Here is a 21,889-nt window from a genome sequence, read left to right on the forward strand (position 1 = left end):
ATCATTCTGACAGTGTCCCGCGCTCGCCCGGAAACTCATGACATCTATATTTTCATATACAAAATAGTGCTTTTAAATACAAAGCAAATTCATCATATAAGATTTCATTTAATTTATTAATTTCTTTAATTGTATCATTCTTACCAATATTCACCAAGTTTGGTCACCACATTCAAGAAAAATGTCTTCTTGGGAGGGCCCCTCATAAAGCAAAGTTTTGAGAACAAAAAATGTGATTGGCTCCAAATAAAAAGTAACATGACAGTAACAACTTTGTGCATTTGCTTTGTAACAGATCATCCTTCTAATATTTCTTGTCTTTTTTCATTTCAAAATTAGAGCAAGTGGGCTTATATGGTACGTGGGCTTAATTGGGTCACTTCTCATAGAGTAAATAAAGTCCTACTTAATTAAATATTTAGAAACAAAATCTTTTGTGCACAATTATTTATAAATATGCATTTTCCAAATATATATTTTTGTATAAAAAGGATGGTATGTATTATTTTAATAGTCAAGAGGACATACCCTGCAGTTAAATGTACCTTCTGCTATTCTTTCATATCCACATTATGCATTAACTCAATGGATTGACTTCAGGTGGTTGCAACCGCATTGTTATAATGTAAATTATACATTTGAATGCATTTAAAAGGGAACCTGTTTAGCATGATGTTAGGTTACATATTGAAAACCTATTCAGCCTCATTTGTAATACCAGAAGGTTGACAGTGGGGTGGCAGATCTTGGAAAAAGAAAAGGAAAAGAAACTTTGTAATCAAGCCTCCGCGTTTTGTTTTTTAATGATTCACTATACTGATTCATGCGTTGTGTTTTTTTTTCACTAAACCAATAAGTTCCCCTCTGCGCTTACAAAATGTGACATAAAACATAAGTGTGACTCACGTTCATTTTTCAATATAGTGCATTCCTTAAAGGCATGCATGTTAACATGGAAAAGCCGTGAATCAGGCACGGTGTCGTTTGCGCTGAAGAGCACACCGGAGCTACCGCTATATAGCGCAGCGCAGCCGCGTCCGCCCACTCCCCCGCTCGGCGGCTGCTGGCGCTGCTGAAGACGCGCTCAGAGATGAGGAGACGCCGCGGCTGTGCGATGATGTCCGCGGAGTAGCACAGCGCCATGGACAGTCTCGTCGGGCCGCTGGCTGCCCAGTATTTCACAATGGGGTACAAGCCCAAGGGCACCGGGCAGGGCGACCCTGGCAGCGGGGGCTCCGCCGGGAAGGAGAAAGACCATGCGTGAGTAACTAAGTTGTGCAAGCCGGGCTGAGGTGCGCTGTCGCCTCGCTGCACTGGGGTTGGGTTTCATCAGGCGTGTCGTGACGGTTCAAATACTAAAAATAAGTTAACGTGGTTGCCTGTGTTTTTAGAAGCGCTAACATAACGTGAGACTTAAGAAAACCGGATGAAATGATGAGGGTTATGGGCGCAGTGTGTTGTGTTGGTAGTTTGAAAACGCCAAACAAAGTAACACTGTTCAGGAAGAGAAACACTTTCTCAAACGAGCCCAAGCAGCTCACTTTTCACACTTCAAACATCTTAACTTTGTATGTGTCTAATGTTGTATATAATCAGCAGTTTAAAAAGCAGATGTTCACGTCTTCCTAGACCAGTCAGGTCTTCATTTCAGTCCAGATGCTTGAGAAGAAAAGCACCTGAGACACTGGTTAATCTATGTATTGTTGTAAACTATAATAATGCCATTCATAATAATAAAAAGCATTTGAGCCTGTTTATTGTGAGATTAAAACGCACTCTGAGACATGGACGTTGGTTGGACACTACAGTTGAAATGTGTTTGTTTAAGATCTTAAAACATGCGTTTTGAGCTAAATCTGTGCACAGAATAGGATGCATTTTAAAAGTGGATTTCAGAGGCTTGTCTGCTGAAGAAACAAGCTCTTGCAAAATCTTACAGATACTTGGTTTTCATGTTTTCATGTCTTTCCTGTGCACCTTGTTTTGTGTGTTTGAACTTGTAAACAATTATAACTTGAAGTTCGTTACCTCCAGACTAAAAACTCACAATGCACTTTTTTGTTGGTTTGGTTTTTTAACCGACTAACATGATGTATGGCTAACAATACAGTCCTATTGTCATTTCAAATATACTAGATATTAAAATAATAGTGACAGCCATTTCCAAAGTGATGTACCCCAAGGTGCAAAGGAAAACTTCTAGTGTGGGAGGAGTTGGGTACATATTTATATATAGTCCACATCCCTAATAATAAAAACACCAGGAATGCATACAGCTCTGGAAAAAAATTAAGAGACCACTTAACATTGATTTCTGGTCTCTTATTTTTTTCCAGAGCTGTATACTGTTTGAGAAACCATACAGCAAATGGAGTAGCCATACCAAACTAGTAGTTTAAATGCAGGATTTATATCATTAGTATGTAAACAGAGATGTAGGTTAATTAATTTAATTAGACCTCTTATTTTAACCAAGCAGACACTGTCTTCAGATGTTCACGTTGGTGTCCAGCCAACACATGACACTGCCTTACACTGCTGTGTTGTGTGCTTTCTCTAGTGCGGTATGTTGAAGCGTTCAGCTTGCATTGCTTTCCCTGCTGGATCATAAGGCCACAGGACAAGTGTATTTGGCTACCCCACATTTAAATAAAGAGTGAGGACGGGTGCGTACATGCCCTATGCCTGGAGACATCTGAATTTATAAATGGCTTGGCTTTCCTGCACACATTTGTTAACCCTTTCATTAATAAATAAATGAAAACATAAAACTAAGAGATGTTTACATTGGATAACACACACATACAGACCTTTATGTGTATGTGTATTTATTTTAATTGTATAGGTGAGGTGAGCTGAGTCTCACTGTTATGGAAACGTGTCGAAAAACAATTTGTATGAGTGTCGTTAACAAAGATAACACCTGTACATGCTTTTTTGTTGTTACATGAATGCCATGACACAGAAAAGCAATATAAGAACTAGAATAAAGTATTGTAGTCCAATTAATGAACAAATATTATACATTTATCTTAAAGTCTAGGAGTCAAGGCCATCTATTGGGATTAACCTGTCAAGATGTGAATGGGTCAGATTTTAATGTAGCACATGTGACTGCAGAGTAATTACTTTCATAAATACTGTCCTAAAAAAAACAGCAACAACAACACATCTACATATCACCTGTGTAAGTGTGTGTGAAACAGCAGTGTATCATTTCCTTTTGGTAAACTCGCCCGGCCTTACATTGGGTTTCTGTACTTTCCATCCCTGGCTGTATTTGCATAGACCGTGTCCCTTTAACAGAGTCGGTCTTGTGTAGTTGGCTTTGTAGTGGGAGGTGATGGCTCCCACCAGCCCCACTCCCACTGTCTGTTCCCTTTCATCTCCATTCCTGCGGCTGACCCGCCTGTGCTCTCGTGTGAGGCTGTGCCGAGGACCTGCTTTCTCCCTCGCCTCTGACCCATCTACTGCTGCTCTTTCAGGAGGCTCTCGCCAGGATGTCCTGCGATCTCTAAGTTCTCCCCTCACCTGAGGCCTATCCGGCACCGTGTCAATAGGCCCAGCCTGGCCCAGATCACCCAGGTCAAAGTCATGATGTCTCTGGGCCAGCTGGCAAAGGGGGCCAGCTTGGAGGAGCTCATTGAGTCCTGCATCCAGTCCTTTGGTAAGTCAAACGTTTACACCTGCTTTAGGAGGAGGCAATATCACGGACCAGCTCTTGCCTTGTTTGGTTCTCATTTATCTTTGCTTTTTTGGTATCTATTTATCAGTGTCATTAAAAGTTATACTTTTATACTTAATATCACTTTATCTATTTCTAAACAAAAAATATCACTAAAGCAATTTCCCCTCCAAGAGTAAAGCTGTTTGTGGGGCAATTGGATTAGTTATTTATTTACCTTATTTATGGATTAATTAATTTCAGTACAATTCATTACAAACAAAAATCATGTAAAATAAGAAGTTATAATATTAATGATATACAGTAAAATGTGCACAGGACATATTGGGCTCAATGTAACCATGGTTGTGAGTTATCTGGGGTCATTTTCACATTTAAAAACATGAAGTGTGAAGAATAGGTATTTTGCATTTTTAATATACTTGTTTATTCTTGTTCAGTAGTAATATATATAAAAGGCAGTGGGTATATAGGTATTTTAAGTATAGTTGTTTATAATGCAGCATGTATTTATTTTTTTAAGTGGGTAAAATGTAAGTATATTTAAATGTGATTTGATAGGTTAATTTCAGTGCAGCGGCTGAAGAGCTCAATAGGTAAGCAATACCGAAAGTATTTTCAGTAACTGCAGCTGGTATTCTCAGAAAAGACATGGGATTTTGAGATAATGGAGAAAGAGTATAAGCAACGTCACTCTTTATCTGGGTGTTGGTGTACATTGATGTATTTTTCAGTTTTTCAGGTTTTGTTTTCCATAGCTACTGCAACAAAGTGACATTGATGATGTGAACAGTCATTGAATAGGGTTTATTTTACAGTGTGATTCAGTTAGATTACTGTGTAATTATGGATATCATGTTTGGCTCAAAAATAAACAATGTTTTCCTTCTGTTTCTATGTTGGTGCGGCAGTGTTTTCCACAATGGAGCACTTCGTTCATGATGTTTGTGTTTTCTGATGTAGTAAACTAACTCATACTGCACATGGAAGGGTTAACATGGCAGTTTGCCTAGAGCAATGCAATTTGCAGAGAATTTCAAAGAGGAAGAAGCATGTCTGATGTGCAACAAAAGCATACGTTTAGAGAAAAGCAGAAGATAAGTGTGATATGTGTACAGAATCCTTAGCATTTAAAAATGCACAAAATTAACTCAGTTTTGCTATTGTAAACTCAATACACATTCCAGATCAACTAGAGTTGTTGTTGTTGTTGTTGTTGTTGTTTTTTTTTTTTTTTTTTTTAATTTGCTGTGAACTGTTGATCTGTTCCAGGAAACACCTGCAGTAGTTTAGTCATGCTCTTTAGGGCGGCCTCTTTTTGATTTTGTTTCTATTTTGTGCCCTTCAGAGGAAATTGCGACTAAGGTAGTAAAATGTGTATAAAATATTGAAAATATATCCTTCTGCGTCTAATACAAAATGCATCCAAGGGTTTCCAATTCCTTAGGATTTACAACTTGGTCCATTACAACAATGTTACATTATTTTTCTTTCAGTTTGTGAAGTGTGAGTGTCACAGTGTTGAACAAAACAAGCTTTCTACGCTTTTTCATACACAGACATAGTATAACATGGCTTCTGAGTGAAAGTGAGAAGTTATATTACCCAAATCTGCTTGATGTTTGTGGCTAGTCAGAGAAATAACAGAACAATAGTGTCCATGCCTCATGCTAGTTCATCATTTTTTTATTTACCTCGACACATACAAATATGCACGCTAATGCACAAGTGGATAAATCATCCGCTCCGTTATTGTCAAACTTCATTAGTCCACTCGCTCCCCACATTTCTCACAGAAATGTCCTTCTCTGGCAATTCACAGTCAACGCACTCCTTCCAAGTTTTTGATTTGATTTAATCTTTCCATCTTCCAGGAGGTCATTCTTTTGCTCATCGTTTTGTCTCCAGGGATCCGGATAAATCATTTGATCATAGTGCACACCATCCCCTGTTTGACACTGCTTGGGCAGTACAGTACAGTCATTTTGAAAGTAATATCATCTGACTTTTGTGTTGGCTATCTCTATTAGAAGCCTTAGGAATAATGGGGGATGAATGACAAATACATGATTTAATGGTACATTATGTGCCTCATGAAGTGTTGTCAAGAATACTCCTAAACTTAGGGTCTTTGAAAAGCCATGCATTACATTTATGTTGCTAGGAGACAGTAACTGAGTAAAAAGACTTATGAAAAAAGAACCACAAAGGATTAGGATTTGGCCATCAAATTTACAATAATCTCTTATAATTGGACTTATTTGTAAGGGGAGAAAAATATACAGATAATGGTTGTCTGTTCAGTGAGGTAAAAAAGATGGTTACTCAAGAGACTACCAGGTTTGTACCACAGAGTAATGATGCTGCATGTCTTATTGTGTTATTCTATAGATGTGAAATGCTCTGAATTGTGTGTGATATCACTGCTTTTAAAAACAATGCCGAATTATAGGAGAAGAAATGTAAACAAAATCAATGCAATATTATTATGCTATGCATTTAAGTTTACATGAATCCAAATCTCGCTTGAGTGTTGTGGCCTTTGGCCAGTCTCGTCACTTGAACATCTGTCAAATAGTTACAGGTGCTATTGGTAGACTGCTTTATCGAACCTTTATGAAAGCAAGAAATGAAATGAAAACCACCAGCGATTCGATGCTAAAAGAGAGCTCTCCAGCTGCTGCTCGGTACATCAGAGATGTACCTCAGAGGTCCTGGGGTTTAGCAGCTTTTAAATGTTAAAATGTACGCAGGGTCTATTTGAAGGATTATTCAGTGCCCAGTTCAATACATGCAGGGCTAAAATGTCAGATCTCCAAATGAGGTATCTCAGTAGATTGCTGCTCTTTGAAATACAAAATTCTCTAAGGCGTGGATCAATAGGGTTTGACATCACAACTCTTCGTTACATACGTTCTGAACTTTGCTCAGCTTGCATATCTATGGAAAAGGAGAGTGCTGTGTCCTAATATGTTATGTAAATGTGTTTGGTTGGGCAGAAACTCTGGATCTAAATGACAAAATCATCTGCTTATGATTTGTAAAATTGTTACATCATGAAAAAGTGTTTTTCTTCAAATGAATACATGTCAATTTACATGTTTCTTGTTGGAAAAAAGCTATGTTTTTAATAATCACAAGTGCTTTATTTAACACATTGAAACATGTTTGCAATACCTTTTGTATTTCTGGTTCCTCATGAACAAAATTTTCCCTTCTAGGTGCATACTTTATTTTTAGATGTACAGAATTAAACCTCATACTTCCTTTAAAAATGAAATAATAGTTGGAAAGTAATTTTGTGAACAGATATATTGAAAGTATAAATGCTTAAAGCAAAATTCCATTTAGAAAAGCACAAATCAGAAAGCTACCAAAGCGTTTTCCAGGATATGAATACAAACGAGCAAACTTAAATATTGTAAACATATTACTGGTATAAGTTTAAGACCCTTAGCCTAATTCCCCTTTAAAGTAATACTAAAATGATGGGAATCAATTTATGGGAGTCAAAGAAAATGAAAGAAAGAAAAGTTTCAATTAAAGGTTATAGTTGAAGAGCTGGCATCTCTTATGTTTATTGTATGAATTGGGGTGCTGTCTGTTAGTATAAGGTCATCACTATAAATAATTAGGAGAAAATTGTGTCTACCACCCCTATTAAAACCCCTATTAGTTTTGAAGGTGGGAGCTTTGTATTTTAGGTTTTGTATAGCCTATATTACAGTTTCAACTGCAGTTGTGATTTTCATAATGTGCATGAATTGGCAGCATTTTTCTGTTGTGTATTTTGGTTTCCTCTCTCTCTCTTAACATGCAGATGACACCATACTGTTCTACTTATAAGCACATCAAATATCTGGATTGTGGTTTCTAGTTCGTAGAGAATGTGGTTATTGCCAGGTATGGCAGTGAAGATGACATCAATGCTGCATATGTCTAAATTTAGTTGCACTTAGATGTAATTGATTATGTTTAAGGTAAAACTAAAAAATATATCAGCATTGTTACAGCAAATACATAAAGCTGCAAGATCTGATGGAACTTTGAAAAACATTCTTGCAAAATTTCACATGAATAACACTTAATTTCTTATTTTCTTTAACCTACTTTATCCAAAGAACATTATATTGTCTTCTACTCACTGAATTAAAAAAAGAAAACAGAAAAGAAAAAAAGGAATTAGAAAAGTTTATAATTCATGAATTGTAACAGTGTTGAGTTTTTTTCTACATCTTGTTAAGGGAGAAGCTAAACTAAATACTTACTTTGTATATTGGTGCCCCTCTGACCGCCTTTGAAATGAGACCCCACTCCAGAAGGGACCATCAGGTTTTGTGTTTTTACGTTGGATAGATTTGTTCATTACTGCAGTAATGCAATTTATTGTTGTATTATTTAGACTCCCAAAGGACAGTATCATCATGGCAGGATAACACATTTAGTTTATACCACTTTGCTGGTCTAGGCCAGAGGGAGGTAACAGTACCTCACCTCAATACATTTCTTTTTTTAATCCCAAATCAAGAATTAGTTTTTGTTTTGTTACCTTAAATTTGGGCTGAGTAATATCTGTTAAGCACATCCGAGAAGGAAGACTGCTGTTCTGCCTTTGCTAGGCCGCTGCTCTGTATGAGTTTATTTTTCCCTAAGAGCGCATGTGAAGCCCACATATCTCCCTTTGTCATCAAGACGTAGCAGTGGTCAAGAACCCTCATTGTGGTAAATGCTTCATCATTGAAACCATATGTTTATTATCTTTCCTTGCTTGTGGGAGGATATGCACTAGCCTCCAACTGTATTCATACCCGTCTGGAAGTGCAAGATGATTTGGCAAGACAGTGCCATTGCTGGTGCACACAGTTTATTTTTAAATCAAAAAGTAAAATACTGAATCTTTATGAATACTGCATAGAAAAAACATTGGCCATTTAGGGCTGTAAATCCTTTCAGTATTAGCTTTTCTTGTCAATTCTCAACTTCATATTGTTGAATTATATACAAAATTCCATTTGTTTTTTTATTTACATTTATAGGGGAGTATTTTCCCCCTGGTTTACTAGGTCCTGACGCCATGTCATGTCCAGTAATTTGCTTCTGTTCCGATTCCTTGTCATGTGAATTCAGTATTTGTTTCATACTCCCAGGATGCACTATGAAAGCCAACCAGAATGTGTGACTTTCCCAAGACGCCAACCACTGCATTCATGTTCGTGCTTCAGTGAACACTGAACATCCTGCTGAACTCAGGGGGCCTCTGGGGGTCTTTTGATTGGGGTCAGTTCCACTGGTCTGGTGAGGTGAACTTCATACATACGACAAGTAGTGTTTCCACCAGAATTAAATATGTATTTATTAGATTGTGTAATCCTCTTGTGTCCTCTTTGCTTCCAAAACTTAACTCCTCCCACTCCTAGTACAAGTGAGACTAACAAGCCATTTTCGTTCATGACGAGATCATTCTATATTTACTGTGTAGGTAAAGAGGCCCAAATACCTGCCATGACTTTATGTTCATTTCATCAGATTTGTTTAGTGACATAGCTCCACTTTACGATGTAGAAAAGCAGTGTATATTTTCATATTCGTACTTAAGTTACTTAATAAATATTTGATGAAGCTGCATCATAATAGTATTGTACACATTGTTTGTTGTGAAGAACAAAGACACTCCATTCCGAATTAAGATTATCTTTTGTCAGCTAACGCCTGGATTTTTTGGTTAAGTAAGCAGATAGTGTTACAAGCAATCATAGAGCATAAATTGACATTAAAGTACTTTAGACTTTTGTGATTCGCATGGCTTTTGTACTGTATGAATAGAGTGCATTGTGACAACTGATTAAGGTCTGTCGTCAGGATGAATGATTTTTTTCCTACACGCTGTTTACTACACAAACTCACCCTTGTTCTGACAGACTCTTGACAGGCTACAGTACAAGAATTCATCTGCAATTACGTTTAACTAGACAAAGCCTCTGTACAAAGTGTACAGTAATCTGCGTGCGTAATGGCGAGATTGTCTTTTTGAGACCGTCTCTTTGGTTCCCTCTGAAGCTGGATCATTACAGTAGAGATGCACTATCACAAAATAGACATCTGTATTTTTCCATTAGCTTATCTGCCTGCAGTGCTGGGTTGCTGTGCTGTTTGGCTTTGGGGTTGTGTGAATGGCTCAGACTAGTGTCCGTTGCTGAATCACAGAAAGGCTTTTATTTATGTGTGATGTGGTGTTGATAATTCATACTGAACTTATGATTGCTTCATTGCTTTCTCACATGTTCAGTGGTGGACAAAAAATGTCTGTCCTAATTTAGCTAGCCTAAGAAACTGAAGTCTCTTTCAATGTCAAAGTCTCAATAACTGTTCAAAACCAAAATGGGGGTTTGCATTATATAGATGAAATGTTTCAAGTGGAATGGGATAAATAGCAAGCCAAGGAAATGCATATAATGCTGTATTGTGAGATTACTGGACAATAACTTCACTGACAAATGTTTCCAAAATCCATTTAATTCCACTTTTACTCTTCTCGCAAAACATTGGCGACAAAACTTGACAGATTTATTTTTTTCTCCCACAAAAAAGGGACAGAGAAGAGTTGTATACTGACAGTTTTCTAACAGTTCACTCTTTTTTTTTTTTTGACTGGGAGTGTAAATGGAAAGGCTGACAGCTTTCTGTATCACAGTCTAGATTATCAGCCACTGTACTCTGGGGAGTCCCACTGCCAGGGGTGTGAAGAACAGAAAAGCCTTTTATCGCCACAGATAAAAATGGAACCCAGTGATTCACGTTTTCTTTTTGCTTCCTGGTAATTAGGGATTTTGTTGGAGATATATACACATACACACACACACACACACACACACACATATACACAGCTTTTGATTTTAATGACTTGATGTAGGGACTCTTCTATTCCTCGTGCTTCATCGTTCTACAAAGGTACAGATATATTTTTTTAACACACTCTATGCTCTCCAAATCTCCAGTCAGATGCTATAATACATGCACCTGATGGTCTGTATACAATCATTGAGTTCTGGTGGGGGTGACATGTTTGTGTGGCTGTAGCAGGGTGTGCGAGTTGAGTGGAGTTGTAAGGGAAGTGCTGCTCTGAAAGGGAACCTGCCCACTGGTTGGCATCTCAGATTGGTTCTTTGCAGCCTCACACACAATGGCAAGACAAGTGAAAGGTTTGCAGAGGCAGGCAACCTTTGCTCAGATCTGTGTTGTTACAGGATCTAATGTCAGCAGTGATTGAATTACTTTAATGAGACTGCCCAGGGTTTCCTGCAGAAATTGGCTTGCATGACGGTCTGTTTCAGATTTGTTGATGGGGAGCGGAGGGGTGTAGACAAATCGTTGACCAGGGAGGGGGGGGGAGGTGTTTGCAATAGTGGACAAGAGCAGGGGGCACAGCAGTAGCACTTGTATTTCAAAACAGGTTATTGTTGTTGGGTGGTACCATGCTCATCAATAGCACATTTCAGTTTGCACTGTGGTGGGGGGAGTTTTGTTAAATAAAAAATAAATAAATAATTGTTTATAGTTAAATATATAAAATACATTTTTGGATCCATTTTTGTAATTATTATTATTCAGAAAAAAAAAAAATGCTTCTGAGCTACAACGTTTTAGAGACATTTGGTCAGCATGTCAGAGCAAAGCCATTCACATTAATAAATGCCGAAGTAGACAGAATAAAATGCTACTTACTTGGCAGTTTACATGTGATATCTGGGACTTAGCCTATGCTTGTAATTGTAGTGATTTTCAATACAGAATTGTCTAATGCACATCGTATAGATGTTTTAACTGCTGTCCAATTGTTTGTTTCTGATTCCTTTCTGTATTATCTAGTCCAACTCCACTGTTGTAGCATTTAGCAAACTATTGTCAACTTTTAAAAATCTTTTAAAAACTCATCTTTTTAAGAAAGCCTACCTTCTATAGCCCTATGGCTAGATTTTAGCTGATGTTTCCTTTGTAACTGTCAGTCCCTATGTATTTCTCCATCGTAATCTATGTTTATTGTATTCATTTATATAGGTCAACTTTGTGTAAGATGTCCTTGAGTATCTAGAAAGGCGTCCCCCAAATAAAATGTATTATTATTATTATTATTATTATTATTTGGATGTAGAAATCGTTCTGCACTACAGCCAGCATAAGGAGGGTCTCACAAGCACAGTACTGCGCTGTGGACTCAGACAGAACCCACAACATGTTCTCATCTCGGCCTTTAGAAAAGTTGATCTATTCCCATTGATGGTTTTTTTTTTTTTTTTTTTACCAAATCCTTCCCACGCACACATGGCATGTTAATTTAGTTTGAAAGCACATTTGCATAAAAGACAAGGCTTGGCTTCACTGTGAATTCGCTTCTGAAACACTTTTTTTTTTAAGCTAAACATATAGCTTATCATTAAACTTTTATTAGAATATATGCAGTTGTGTCAGAAAATAATCAAAACCTTATATCTAACTGTTATCATATTTGGGTTCAGAATGTGTTTGGCTTTAGGTATATAAAGAGATTTGGCTATTTGATCTGCAGTGCTGAACGTATATATTTCATGCAACATATTTAGCAGTTTTGAGGAAGTAGGAAGCAGTGTGTTTGCGGTTGTTTAATTCCTGTGCTGCATTGATTGAGTGTGGAGATGAAGTTGCATGATTGATTAAAACAGGCTAGAAAGAGGAAATACTGTGTTGTTTTTTTATACTGGGCTGATCTTTTACTTGTTGACTGAAAAATATTTTCAAGTCACATTTTGGGATGTACAGCTGTTTGAATACTACAAACTTTGGACCACATCTGTACAAAAATGTCACATCACTTATATTGTAAGAGAAACACATTCTGTCTGTACCTTTATTGGAGAGTAATACTAAGGGTCTTTGCTATAGTGTTTGACACATGACATGCCTATTTGAAGTAGTGCAATAGGTTTGCTTCAGTAGTATGGTTGTATTGTATGTAAAAGAACCCTATTGTGATGAATTTCAGAGATAAACTCTAGGTAAATTAGGTGGATTATGACACCAAGGGGCTTTTTTTTTATTGTAGAGATGTCGTTACAAATAAAGTTTCCATTGTCAGAAGCATAAGCATTAATGTTCCTTTTCATTGCCACAAACTTCCCTTTGAGCCGGGCACACGCACACAGAATGGAACAATGTTTTAGGTACAAAGTTAGACTTTTCAAAATGATCACGGATTCTGTTCTCTTCCGGGTTCATGAAGGAGAATTGGTATGCGAACTAATAAGCCAGTTTCTACTAGAACTATAGAATCTCACGAGTGACAACCATTGTGCTCGTGTGGAAGAAGGATACTGGGGCAGTGGCCAGAACAAATAGACAGTTGCCTTTGAAATAGGTTCAGCCACTTCCTTTGCAAATTAGTTGTTGATTTGTTCTAAAATTAAATTCTAGAATCCATGCATTGATTCTACAGCCTCGGTCTTCCAAGTAGACTGAATTGTCATCTCTTGGGACAGAACAGCAGGTGCTTCAACCACAGGGTTTCTGATTTTGCTCACAGGTCGTTTTAATCAGCACGTCTCTCTGAAGCCCCTATTTCCTGTTTATGTAGCTAGTCCACTGGAGACCACTTTAAATTCATCCTCCCGTGTTTATCTGTGTTGAAAAACATGTCTCAGTGACCGTGTATCCAAATGGTACATTCCAGTCACTTTCTGGGTGTTTGGGATGGTTTCAAATGAACAACAGAAACCATTGCATCAGATGCCTCTCATTGTGTATTTACTGAAGAAAAAAGTACAAGCAGAACTATTTAAATTTTCAAAATAAACCACAAGCCATTCCATAAACACCAAGCTGAAACCATTTGTGTTAGTGATGCCTTCACAACTCATATTTTATTTTGTTATGTAGTCATTCATTTCAATGACTAGGGTGAGTTAATGCAGATGCCTAATAGATAAATAAGAATGTTTCATAGATGACAGATAATGATACATAGGTTATATTGTGCAATATTAAGTAGGGTGGTTTTAACAAACTGCAGGATACACAGACCTAATGCAGTTACACGGTGAAATGCAAGCATAGTGTAAACAGAATATGGGCAACCACAAAGATTATTATCGGATCTTCTGTAATGGTTGGTATCACGATGAACGTACCTGCTGATACCTGTTTAATGGTTGCACGCATGAGAGGTGGATTGTAGGATCTGAACAGACAGAACAAGTGAGTCTTGAGGATCAGTCGGAAGGTATTCAAAGAGTCTGAAGTAGAGGAGTTACATGGAAAAACAATGCATAGAAAAGACTGATGAGCTTATGACTGTGGTGTCCAGGAGTAATGGAGGGAGCATTTTTCTCATCCTGTGCCTTTTTGTTTCTTTACAGATGCAGAAGGAAGCTTGTGTCGAAGCAGTCACCTGCTCCAGATCACACTGACTATGCACAGGCTCCTCATGTCATCCTCTGAGCTCCTAGAGAAACTTATAACACTATATCCTTTTCCTTCTGAGGCCTACTGCTCAATCTACACTGCAACATGTCTCAGAATATGATTTATGCTCTGTTTTACCTATATATCAGAATGCACAAAATACTGCCTAATTAATAGAGAGTTTGCTTCACACCCAATCTGTTCTGTATAAACTAGACCTTCTTAATCTTAAAGCTGGTCTAGAGCACAGCAGTACAGCAAGATAAGTTGTTTATTGTTTTGTCTTGTTAGGAAAAACTCTAGTTGAAGGTGAGTTCTGGGCCAGGTCTCATCAGCTCTGTTAGTGCACAGTCTGCATTCATGAAGGAGGCATTTTAAGGAAGTCACGCATGCAAATCAAAGCTGCTTTTTTTTTTCTCCCAGTGTGGCTATTTTTATCTTGTTTATAAATAAGAAGTAAAGGGAAAACTGAATATTAAGTATGGTTGAGACGAACAGATAGCACTAAACCCATTAATACCTTGGTTTATTAATATACTTTGTGTCGGGGAGACTGTGGGATGGAGCCACTTCATGTCAGATTACGCAATTTGCCTCTTTATGTGCATCTCATCGTGCTGATTTCGAGCTGTGCGTTAGTGCCGAAAGACTGAAAGAGTGCTGTCATTATTATTTTCTGCTTATAAGATGGGTCAAAAATGTGTAATTCTAATGAGGCACTACAATGTGGGCGAACTCATAACCTTTCAGGTTATCTTTACATGAAATGTAATCCTCTCCTGCACCTCTCCTGCACTGAAGTGATAGCTGTTGATTCACCCTCTCAGTGCATATGAATGTATATTTCTTACACTGTTATTAATAGCTGTGGATTATGGGCACAGTGTTTTTTGAATGTCTATTGGTGTGTCACCCTTTATGTAAGAAATCCTTCAAGAAGATGAAGGCCTGTGAAATAATGGCATCATGGAGGAATGTTTGCTGTCGACATTGATTGAACTCTTTCTAATCAAACCAGAGAATTTATCTGGTTTTAAATTACATTACTTTTTTCTCAAGGATGATTTGCAGAATGTTTAATATTAACATTTTTGGAAGTTTTCACATGTTTCAGTGGAATTAAATTGTTAGCAATATCGATCAGGTAAAAAATCACCATAACAGGCTTATATAATAAACCTTGTGCAGTTAAGACAAGCCAAAAAAATAAGCCAAAGCAGGTTTTTAATATCTGTGCTTTATTTAGTTTTAGTTTTATTGCTATAGGATAAATATTAGCACAGATAAATTACAGAACATCTAAAGCTAGGCATTGTTAGCCATTTGTATTTAAAAATATATCCCAAAGGATACCCATATATTCCTAATATCCTGCCAATAATGAATTTGTCCACAGCACCTTATCTGTATCTTGTAATTTGTAATGTTTTAATATTATTAATCATGTTTCACTTAGATGCATTGGAATCGATAATGCAAATATCACTTCTCTTGGGGTATTAGTCATATTTTCAAATAAAAATGCTATTGGTACCAGAAACTCACAGTAGCTGTGTGTATGAGTCCAGGCTGGTTGTGAATGTGTGGTTTGTGCTGCACCGCCCTCTTCATAACCTGCTCTGTTAGGAACACCTGTATTTCATTCAAATGACCCGACTGATAGATTGACAGACAGAGTTTCTGCACATTTTAGTTTTTGTTTTGTTCTTTCCTCCCACGCCCTCGATGTTAGGTGCGTTTAGTTACTGCTTGTTTTCCTATCTGTGGAAATCCCCATGTTTTGAACCTCGTACGCTCTTTCTTTTTTGCATCTCTGAGGGATTTTTTTTTTGTTTGTTTTGGTGGAAAATGTATTTTTTGAAGGTGCTGCAAAATCCATGCTGCTGAATCAAAATAGTTTCTCTACTTCATCTCAACTGGTACCTTCAGCTCCCTTAAAATTAACAACCTTTTCACACGAGAAGTGTATTGACGAGAGCCAGTCTCCATAACACGATGTCAGTCATCTCCAGGCAGGTTATGTAGAGGTTTATAGCACTCACTGTTGCAGGACTAACAGGAGAACCATAGACCTCTATTATTAATTATTTACTATGTTTATGATCAGAGTATTGAAGTTAATTTAAGCCTTTCCGGAACGTTTTGAATTAACAGCTGAAATGTAATGGTACCATGCAAAGTAGGATTGTTTAAATACTACAGAAGCAAACCTACATTAAACTGCTTATACAAATTAACAAAAAAGAAAAACAAGAGCTTAGCCATTTTTATTACAAAATGCAGAATCGTGGAAAATCCAGACATTTTGATCCTGACAGAAACGGAACCCTGTACTGCAACGAAAGAAACAAAGCTATTTAAGAAATATAACAAGGCTGTCTCTAATTGTTTTGCCAATTAGTAAACGAAACTCTTCCTTAACAGCTGCCTACTTATAAAGATGCTCTAGAAAATGAGAGCTCTGCAGACTGTCTTAAGATCTGCTATCTAATCAGGTAAACATATTTTTTTCTAGTTTCATAGTTTAATCTCATGCACCTAAAACCCTTGAATGGTTCCCTAATTAAACTGCTCTGTAGGAACACTTTTCAGTGCTGAAAATGAAATCCATGGTAACAGTTTGAGTTACCATTTAATGCCCTCATATTTTCAGCTAGTAAGCTTCTGTCCTTCCTAGCAAGAGAGATTCCCACTTTTCAGGGTTAAAAAAATGAACTAAAAAAACGTATCCAATTAAAATGTAATCTAATAGTACTGTAGTTGTTGTTGTTAATAATAATACATGTGGTGTTGTCACTATAATGAAACATCATAATGTTTTTGGACATGAAGTACATTTTCTATTCTAGAAAATGTCACCTGTAATACATTTGAAAAAGCTGCTATGAGTCAGCGTTAGGTACTTGTTAGCTGTGAAGTATTCAAATTGAGCTCTATAGCATCTTGGGCTCTATGAGGACCTGTCCTTTGGACCACATTCGTCCTTCCTGCAATCAGTCATGATCAACAGCAGTTTATGTTCAAAGTTATTTTCAGAAAGCATCACCAAAGTTATCAACAACGGTGTCCTGAGATTTCTTTAAATTGTTGTTTCCAGACACTACAGGGCCCCTTCAGATTCAATTCAATCTATATTTCCCCTCAGTATTAATATGTGAACAGTCAATAGTCTATCCACATATAACCCTTCAGACACATTAATGAAGGTTCACGACAGCTGACAAAGATATATAAAATGTATGAAAAGGCTGATTACAGTGAACCAAAGAGGCTATGTATTGCTTAGGATTCTGTGATTTGAACTGTGTTTTGAAGTATAATTAAATATATTCCAACTCATGATACATGTTCATAGGACTTTTGTTTTAGTTTTTTGACTTTGACTCTTTATATTCAGGTTCTGGATCACAGAGTTGTGGATAATGTTTCGATTAGATACTAGCCTTGCGGACACTATGGAGCGGTTTCAAGAACTGGTGAGAGAGCGTGGACAGGAAAAACACTGCCGACTGGTAGATACAACACAGATGTGAGTATAGGCTTTTCCCCAGTGCACAGTACGGTATTGTGGAATTGAAACAAAGTATAGGAGTATGGTTTGAGAAACAAATATATTCACCATATATACACCTTTTTTTAAAATTATTGAATGTTTTGCATAGTTCTCTGTAGCTCCTGCACACCTGTATTACTGTTTATAATGGTTTATTAACTGGTAACCCAGACTGAGTCATGGAGACGGTGAGATCGCAGGCCCCTCTCTATGCAGGTGGAAGTGTGAATGGTGTAAAATAGGCTGCTATTATCTCACAGATACCCACCCCCCACCCCGTGTCCGTGCAAGTCTGCTGAGAAATGCGGTGAGCTGTGGAAATCACACTTCCCTATTCATTCAACGCACTTGTTTGTTGCTACATTAGTAATGGTGTGGTTAGGTTAGGACACAGCGAGTGAATATTCATCTGATGCTTTTTTAAATTGGTTAAGTCAAACCTGCCTCTTTTCCTGCATGATGAATTCTGCAAAGAAATTAAGTTCCCCCCTTTTAGATTGTCACCTCTTGTGTAATGTGCAGCAAGCTACTACAAGGTCCCAGTGTGGGCACGACTGCCATGCAATCACAGCCCTTAATTACAGCTTCGTTTGCAGGATGTGAATACTTAATGTTGCCCGTGAGTCATGACTATGGAAAGAGATTAATTCTCTCTTTTTTAAAGCTGCTTAAGGAGGAATTCATTTTACTAGCATGCTGTTATTTAGTTTTTTAATTTTTCTTTAACTAGTTTCTTGGCCTGATTAAAGTGTGTGTGTGTGTGTGTGTGTGTATGTGTATCTATTTTTAAAATCATCTGTGATGAGCACAGTGTGTTTTTCAAGTATTTATAACTGTTCAGAATAGCCTTCATCAAAATAATACTGGTTAATATTATTGTTTTACAAAAGACGACACCTGAAGATATCATTATGTCCATACTTTGATAGTAATTAATTTACATTATAATTGGTTAATTATGCAAATTAGTTATGTACTGTAGGGAAAATTTATTGTCTTTTTGTTGGTAATGGTTTACAGCACAATCATAACATATCTTTACTTAACATTTAATGAGATATATAGGGTTCACCCTTTTCAGGATTTCAGATCATCGACCACATTAGCGATTGTAATCTCAGTCTGTCCCAGACTAAAGTGATCAAGAGAAAGACGGACATCCATATTCTATGTCTGCTAGTACTGCAATGGGTCATGTGTGTTAATATTAACACATGCTACACCTAAATGAACAAGGCTTTAACAGATTTACCTATACCTCACTTCTAAACCTCACTATCACTTAATACCTAAAATCTTTCTAGAAAAGGTAACTCAATTTTCCTTGAGACGTTCTTCTTCAATATATTTTTAAGTACACCGCTTGTCAACAGCAGGTGCTCTTGTTATGAGCGACTCTGTGAATATCTTCTCACGCGTGCAGTTGCTTCTTTAGAAATGATCGAGAATGGTCCCGGAAGATCACTCAGAGAATAAAGGCCAACAGCAGTAAGAAGAGGAAAGTGTCCCTGCTCTTTGACCATTTAGAACCCGAGGAACTAGCCGAACATCTCACCTATCTGGAATTCAAGTCCTTCCGCAGGATTTCGGTGAGTACCACGGTGAAGAGAGTTGTCACAAGGTGTATTTAAGGTCTGGATTTCCAAGGATTGGACCGACCTCGGGTCTCGGCTCATTATTCACTCCTTGTTTTGATAGTTTTCAGACTACCAGAATTACATCGTCAACGGCTGCATGAAGGAGAACCCAACGATGGAGCGCTCCATAGCTCTGTGTAACGGCATCTCGCAGTGGGTCCAATTGATGGTTCTGAGCAGGCCTACCCCGCAGCTCCGGGCAGAGGTGTTCACCAAGTTTATCCATGTTGCGCAGGTGGGGAACTGTAATTAATTTCCTCCTTCACAAGCTTTTATTGTCCTAAAAAGTTGAATGGAATTTGAATGTGTTTTTATGTTAGGTTACAATGTTAATGTATGTTTAACCTGCTTATATTTAAAATTTCTCATTAATGCAATTATCTAATCAACCAATCACATGGCAGTTGCTTCAATGCATTTAGGGGTGTGGTCCTGGTCAAGACAATCTCCTGAACTCCAAACTGAATGTCTGAATGGGAAAGAAAGGTGATTTAAGCAATTTTGAGCGTGGCATGGTTGTTGGTGCCAGACGGGCCGGTCTGAGTATTTCACAATCTGCTCAGTTACTGGGATTTTCACGCACAACCATTTCTAGGGTTTACAAAGAATGGTGTGAAAAGGGAAAAACATCCAGTATGCGGCAGTCCTGTGGGCGAAAATGCCTTGTTGATGCTAGAGGTCAGAGGAGAATGGGCCGACTGATTCAAGCTGATAGAAGAGCAACTTTGACTGAAATAACCACTCGTTACAACCGAGGTATGCAGCAAAGCATTTGTGAAGCCACAACACATACAACCTTGAGGCAGATGGGCTACAACAGCAGAAGACCCCACCGGGTACCACTCATCTCCACTACAAATAGGAAAAAGAGGCTACAATTTGCACAAGCTCACCAAAATTGGACAGTTGAAGACTGGAAAAATGTTGCCTGGTCTGATGAGTCTCGATTTCTGTTGAGACATTCAGATGGTAGAGTCAGAATTTGGCGTAAACAGAATGAGAACATGGATCCATCATGCCTTGTTACCACTGTGCAGGCTGGTGGTGGTGGTGTAATGGTGTGGGGGATGTTTTCTTGGCACACTTTAGGCCCCTTAGTGCCAATTGGGCATCGTTTAAATGGCACGGCCTACCTGAGCATTGTTTCTGACCATGTCCATCCCTTTATGACCACCATGTACCCATCCTCTGATGGCTACTTCCAGCAGGATAATGCACCATGTCACAAAGGTCGAATCATTTCAAATTGGTTTCTTGAACATGACAATGAGTTCACTGTACTAAACTGGCCCCCACAGTCACCAGATCTCAACCCAATAGAGCATCTTTGGGATGTGGTGGAACGGGAGCTTCGTGCCCTGGATGTGCATCCCACAAATCTCCATCAACTGCAAGATGCTATCCTATCAATATGGGCCAACATTTCTAAAGAATGCTTTCAGCACCTTGTTGAATCAATGCCACGTAGAATGAAGGCAGTTCTGAAGGCGAAAGGGGGTCAAATACAGTATTAGTATGGTGTTCCTAATAATCCTTTAGGTGAGTGTATGTATATGTGTGTGTATATATATATATATATATATATTTATATTTCAGGTTTCATATATAATACAGCTGTACTATAGAGATTGTTTTTTGTATTGTTATATATTTTACAACGGTGATCTGGCAGTGTTTGTGGAATTGTACGAGGGCCTGATCATCTAAAATAAAAGATTGCCTCATATGTTGGTGCATTAATACTCAACTATTAACTTGGCTTTCAGAATCTAGAACTTTTGCTTTTTTGATAATGACTGTGGCTTGCTGAAAGTGACTCATGTTGTCTATAACAAAATGCAGTATTCAGCTGCTGAGCATTAAGAGCATGCAACACACTCCGAGTGCGACTCTAATGACTTTGAAGTGCTTAGTAATACCCTTTTACAGCATCAAAGAGATCTGTCAGAAGTGAGAGAAGGACAGAAACGGCTGCTGAGAATATTGACAAGGTCAAGACAAATGCTAATGGATGAGGTTGACAACAAAGATACCCAGATAAATGCAAGTTAGCCATGTTCTCCCAGCAGATGGAAAGATTAGAAACCTTTTAATGTTGCAGGTTTGCAAATCTGTATTCAAGTGCTGGAAAAATGCTATTTGTGTACATCTTGTGTCTGGTCTTGAAAGATTCCTGACTCTCAATCAAGAGGGTGTTAATTGTGTCTGCTGTCCTCAGTAGAACTAGCAGAGAGAACATCGTATCTTGAGAGGACCTCTTTCAATTACACTAATGTGTAGACCTGATTGAAAACCCACCAGTCTTTTCTCTCTTTGATCAACAGCCTAATTAGAAAGGAAGTATTTAAGCCTAATGGAACATTTAATTGTTTAGCCAGACATTGCATTAGGTCACAGACACCACTGGAGAGTCATAAGATTAACACCTTATGTCAAACACAAAAAGGTCTTTGGAAAAAGTCACCCACAGCTTCAGCCACAGTGACCCTGAACTGAGTCACAACATTTTAGATATAATTTATTTTGATATAGAACCATCTATATTTAAAGTAAAGCCCTATATAAAGTGAAATATTACAATAA

At 37.8% G+C, this 21,889-nt stretch overlaps 1 protein-coding gene across 2 annotated transcripts in view; it reads left to right on the forward strand.

The window, feature by feature from the left end:
- The window catches only part of LOC136716691 (RAS guanyl-releasing protein 1), a 34,775-nt gene that overhangs the window by 5,671 nt on the left and 7,215 nt on the right, over positions 1-21,889 (forward strand). Inside the window, exons 1-7 of one of the 2 annotated variants that reach the window (XM_066694028.1) lie at positions 1,076-1,260; positions 3,486-3,667; positions 14,071-14,176; positions 16,549-16,611; positions 17,514-17,645; positions 19,105-19,258; positions 19,368-19,541. In XM_066694028.1, the coding sequence (XP_066550125.1) occupies positions 1,142-1,260; positions 3,486-3,667; positions 14,071-14,176; positions 16,549-16,611; positions 17,514-17,645; positions 19,105-19,258; positions 19,368-19,541 (930 nt within the window). In that variant the 5' untranslated portion in view covers positions 1,076-1,141. Of the gene's footprint in view, positions 1-1,075; positions 1,261-3,485; positions 3,668-14,070; positions 14,177-16,548; positions 16,612-17,513; positions 17,646-19,104; positions 19,259-19,367; positions 19,542-21,889 lie in introns of those variants that run through there. The other variant, XM_066694029.1, reaches the window with a different exon arrangement.

This window comes from Amia ocellicauda, chromosome 21 (assembly GCF_036373705.1).
Source record: "Amia ocellicauda isolate fAmiCal2 chromosome 21, fAmiCal2.hap1, whole genome shotgun sequence".
Taxonomy (NCBI): domain Eukaryota; kingdom Metazoa; phylum Chordata; class Actinopteri; order Amiiformes; family Amiidae; genus Amia; species Amia ocellicauda.